Source organism: Epargyreus clarus, unplaced genomic scaffold (genome assembly GCF_041222505.1).
Source record: "Epargyreus clarus isolate Ecla_fem2 unplaced genomic scaffold, WU_Ecla_fem_2.2 ptg000032l, whole genome shotgun sequence".
NCBI lineage: Eukaryota > Metazoa > Arthropoda > Insecta > Lepidoptera > Hesperiidae > Epargyreus > Epargyreus clarus.
The window spans coordinates 3,218,443-3,223,887 of NW_027332237.1; the positions used below are offsets into that span (position 1 = coordinate 3,218,443).

Sequence of the window (5,445 nt, forward strand, 5' to 3'; positions counted from 1 at the left end):
ATTTATACATTATATAATGTATAGAATCTGTAGTTTTACGGGACACATTGTCCATCATACTATTTTATATTTACAAACTCAAATAAAATGTTAAAATAAATTCCCACGTCGACTATCTGTTTACCGTGTGGTCTATGCGGCGGGCGTCGCGGGCCGAGCGGGGCGAAGGCGGGCTCTCGGGCCGCCAACTTAAAAATGCCGCCGCAGAGCCTCCGAATCGATACCGCGCGCGTCACGTGCCGCCGAGCGCGACCAATCCGCGCGCAGCAGGCGGGGGCCCTCCGCTACCCGCCAGTGCACGAGGAGACGCCGAGCGGGACGGACGTGTCGCCACCGCTCTCCAAACCGGTCCGATGCGTGCCCGTGTCGTGTAGTGTCGTCATGAGTGCGTGGACAGAGGAAGTGCTCTCCTGGCGCGACGAACGCCTCGGCCTCACCGAGCTGCCGCCCACGTCGAGAAGGAAGCAGCGCAGCGCGCCTTACAGACTCCACCGGCCGCATTTGTCGACGGCTCATGTGCCCGAACCGGTGGCGGAAGAAGGCACGCACATCTCGAGGCTCTACCCGGAGTTACTAGCGCTTATATTCGAGAGACTGCCCGTACGGGACCGGGGACGAGCGGCTCAAGTTTGCCGCGCGTGGAGAGATGCCGCCGATCGCAGATCCGTTTGGCGCGGAGTTGAAGCAGCTTTACACCTTAGAAGACCTGCACCAGTGCTTTTCGCTTCACTAGCGAGGCGAGGAGTAAGGAGGCTACAAGTTTTGTCTCTCAGACGGGGCTTGAGAGACGCAGTTGCGGCGTTACCAGGCTTAGAATCCCTATCCCTGAGCGGCTGCTACAGTGTAACCGATGCAGCTTTGGCCAGTGCATTTGCAACAGAACTACCAGCACTCAGAAGGTTAGACCTATCGCTATGTAAGCAAGTCACAGACTCCTCACTCGGCAGAATAGCACAATCGCTCAAAAACTTAGAAGAGTTAGAATTAGGCGGTTGCAGCAACGTTACAGACACAGGACTGTTGTTGATCGCCTGGGGTTTGAGAAAACTACGTCGTTTGAACTTAAGATCGTGTTGGCATGTGAATGATGACGGGATAGCCCATTTATGTGGCGGAGGAGAGGCAAGAGGAACTCCAGAATTGGAGCATTTAGGACTACAAGACTGCCAGAGATTGACGGATGAAGCATTGAAACATGCTGCCACAGGTCTTCCTAAACTTAAATCCATTAATCTATCATTCTGTGTCGCCGTGACTGACGCTGGATTGAGGCATTTGGCTAGATTGCCGCATTTAGAAGACATAAATCTGAGGGCCTGCGACGGTGTATCCGACGCTGGCGTGGCCCACTTGGCAGAGAGTGGGCGACTGAGAGCTTTAGATGTTTCGTTTTGCGATAAAGTAGGCGACGAAGCGTTATCGCACGCCACTTTAGGCCTGTCCGGACTCCGGTCCTTATCGCTGAGCGCTTGTCGGCTCACGGACGAGGGCCTAGAGAGGGTGGCCAGGCTATCGCAGCTGGAAACGTTGAATATAGGCCAGTGCACTCGGGTCACGGATAGAGGACTCCGAGCGCTAGGCGACGGCCTGCGGAATTTGAAGGCGATAGACTTGTACGGGTGTACGTGTATAACTCCACAAGGCTTGGACCATATCGTGAAGTTGCCGCGTCTTAGTGTACTTAACCTCGGTCTGTGGCATGTGCGGTGACCACACACGCGCTAGTCTGTGTCACGTTTGTATGTGTGAGTGCGACGGCCATGTTGAAGTGAAGGAGCCAAGGTTGTATACTGGACAGCGTATAAGGAATTAACCAATTTTAAGATATTATATCGAATTATCGTTAGGAAACGGGGCCGCTTTCTTAGTATGTTCTGTTTTAAGCCAGTTGTGTTGTTGTTTATTGTTGTATTGGATTTGATTACTGTGATTTGAAATTTGTCCGTCTTTTAGTTGTTCGCAGGAAAGTCGCCCCGACGCCTAGTCGTGCATTGGGCCAGACCTTTTTGATTGATTCTTATGTTTTTACTCATTAGAGCGTTGCGTCATAACTGTTTATAAATGTAATGTTACTGCAAGCTTGTTTATTGCAAAAAGGTCTGGTTATTCAATGTAATTGCTCCATTAGTTAGACATTTAGCCATTCTTCAAATTATTCAATTAATTTTTAGTTCGACCTTAAGTATTGATTGGGAAGTGCGATTTGTTGATTTTCTTTCCCGATTATTTCATGGAGTTATGTTTGGAAGGTAATGTGTTCTTGAAATTTCAAGTTTTAGGCTATTATGTACAGGATACTTATAAAATTCGTGCATTTTTAACTATGATTGTAATTTTGCTAAAGTTATAAGAGAGATAAGAGTTTAAGAGCTTCCATTTTTGTTGTAAATGGACAAACATTTTGTAATTCATATCCAAATACTCTTTTATTATAAGCTTCCATTTTTTCTAATTCTTGCTAAAATACACTGCCATATTGCAAGACTTTGGATAGATTTACTAAAATAACTATGGTATAGATGTGTCCAACGAGAATAATATAGATTTAGCTATTACGAAGACATAAAGATAGTCAAACGCTGCAGATATAGATTTAATCCAATGACAATCAGATTCAGCCCATTACTAATAAGAAAGCAATGTTTGACATAATGCCAAAAAGGAAGAACCGAATCCAAGAGCTAAATGTGACGATAAATATATAGTAAATTAAAATAATAGATTAGAAATTTGCAAACAAGACTGAATAAACACGATAATAGGTATCAACAGGCAATCTTATCGAGACTATGCGAACAGCGCGAAATTGTATTATATATTATCTATATTATATTATGTCTTTAAAACTTGAATTGTCTTTTAAATGTTATTTGGTTCAGACAATGATTTATTTAGATTATTTATCATTGATTTCTTTTCACATTGCAAGCAAAAAAGTAAATTACAGTTTCATTGCTTCTAAACAAGTTGTTTCTCTTTTATTAACTGAAGTTGATTTGAACAAAAGGTAAACATTTATTGTAGTATCGTTCTAGCTGTTTTTTAGCCAAAGCCTTTATAGAAACCTTTACGATTCTTTACATCATATCGTAATTGGGAATTCATAAAAAGGTAACTCAAGCTTAGCAAAAAGTAACAAACATTGATGCCTATCAATGCAAAAACGCTATGAAATTTAACTTTGAACAAGGTTGAAGTAACCTGGCCATGAGGTTAAGTTACGTTACCGTGAATGGCAAAGTTACGTGAACTGAACATTTAAACTAAATTTTATGTGTTACAAGGATTTTAATCCGCGCATTATCTTTCAAACTTCCACGATCTCTTTATACGTAATTTGATATTACTATCTGTTTTTTATATTACTTTTTTATCTTTAAGCGTACATAAGGTCGAACTAGGGATACTACGTGGACACGTTGTTTTGTACAAAACGAATGTAATATAGGTAAAATGTATTAAAAGTCATTGTTTAAGTTGCAAATTAATGGAGACATTTTATTTTTCTCTGCCCTTCTTCCTTTAGCACGAAATCACACACCTAACTGCGATTCTTCAATACAAAACAAATTAAAACTCTAAAGAAATGTGAATAAAACGCTCTAGCGCTTTATTTCATGTTATAATTACAATTTTTGATTATTAATTATAACTAAAATTATCTGTAAATAGTTTTTCCAGATTGAATAGTTAAATTTACTAAATTTCTAACATATTATTTTAAGTCGCCATTTTAACTAGTTTGATCAACTATTCGAAAACTTTTCGTATTGAAATCACAAACTGTACAGTACCTGGTTCTACACCGATTCTACCTGAATCTTGCCCTTAATAAGGTTGTTCTTCGTCAAATGCCTTTTCTTTGTATGAAAAGGTTTACTTACCTGGGTATCCATTGTGTCATTTTTTTGTTAGCCTCTGGCTAATTCAAATAAAATATGCATATTTGACACGTGCATAACTCAGATTGAAAATTTTTAAAAGACCTTTCTAATATTCAAACAAAATATGACTGCATATCAGTAATATGTGCATATTTAAAATTTTGGGATATGCCACTTATCCAAAAAAGTTAAATTCGTAATAGGAGGTATACTAAGAGTTAAATGTTTATTTAGCCACAATGAGCTAACATTATAATTTTGAAAATGACCGTATATATTTTTTTAAATAAATATTAAAATACAAATATAGTTTTACTGCTTCAAAATTTAAAATTGGAGACTTTATATTCCTTTAAAGTTAAAATTTTCATTATTTTCTATTTATCATGAAAAAGTCGAGGATACATATATATTTTTTTTATAATATCACAATGTTTATATTGTCACAAAATGATATTTGCACATGTTCATAACGTATAATATTTGAAGCAAATGGTATAATAAAGGCCTGAAGTATCCTTGTGGCAATGTTAAAAATAGCCTAATATATAAAAATAATAATATATAATTAATATTTGGATAACGGTTAAATTATGGTGAATATTTACGTACCTAATTATTTTATTTGTATATTAAAAGAAATATATTGTATATAATATTGTATATTAAAAAATAGAATAGCAGATACAGTTATAATAATAAGTATAATTAAAATGCTATGCACTTACAGCTATAGGTGAATACGGTATTCATATTTTTATCTTAATAAGGATTAAAAATAATAAACATGATCTAAATAATTAAGCGCTAAAAATATATTTCAGAATTAAGAACAGAATCCTTTCTAAACTGAAATTGCAAATGTGTTTGCTCGGTATGAGAAATGAATGAAGGTAAACTTTCTCTAAAAAGGTGCTTTAACTAAGTTTAGTCTATACGGATAATACCGCAAAAACGTATCTGGTTGGTGTGAGTAACCGAATTCTAAGGTTAACTAATAGACATAATCGGGAAGATTTAAATCTATTAAATACTTCTATTCCAAATTGACGTATTTGTCTGTTCTTTGATAAGGGTGACATTAAGGACTCTAGTGTTGCTATTTTGTAAAAACTACCTAAAATTGGGAAATCATAATGATGAAATTTCGCAATAAAAAATAATTAATCTTAAAAATGATGATGATGATAAGGGTCCCATCAGATACCTTAGAGTTGCTATTTTGTGAAAACTACCTAAAAACAGGAAATTATAACAGTGACACATATCAGTAAAAATATAATGAATCATAATAAACACATCACATAATGCATACAATCATTGAACCACAAGATATTAATTTTTAATCGTATTTTCTATACCACTTTTTTAAGTTTGATTAAAAATGTTTTATCTATTGAGTTAACTCTCACAAAATCTCACTATTCTTATTATATCTGATGCAAGCAAAGTCGTGTGCAAATATCTGTATTATTTAGATTATACGAAAACTTTTAGCCATTATTTTAATTAATAAAATCATAATTGATGCAATTTTATGTTTTTATTTTAGCTATGGCGT

At 36.8% G+C, this 5,445-nt stretch overlaps 1 protein-coding gene across 1 annotated transcript; it reads left to right on the forward strand.

The window, feature by feature from the left end:
- The first annotated feature begins 228 nt into the window (after nt 1-228).
- Nucleotides 229-3,488, forward strand: Ppa (F-box and leucine rich repeat protein partner of paired). Its single transcript, XM_073090174.1, has one exon. It carries the CDS (start codon nt 382-384, stop codon nt 1,708-1,710), a length of 1,329 nt encoding a protein of 442 aa, XP_072946275.1. The 5' UTR covers nt 229-381; the 3' UTR covers nt 1,711-3,488.
- The last annotated feature ends 1,957 nt before the right edge of the window (nt 3,489-5,445 follow it).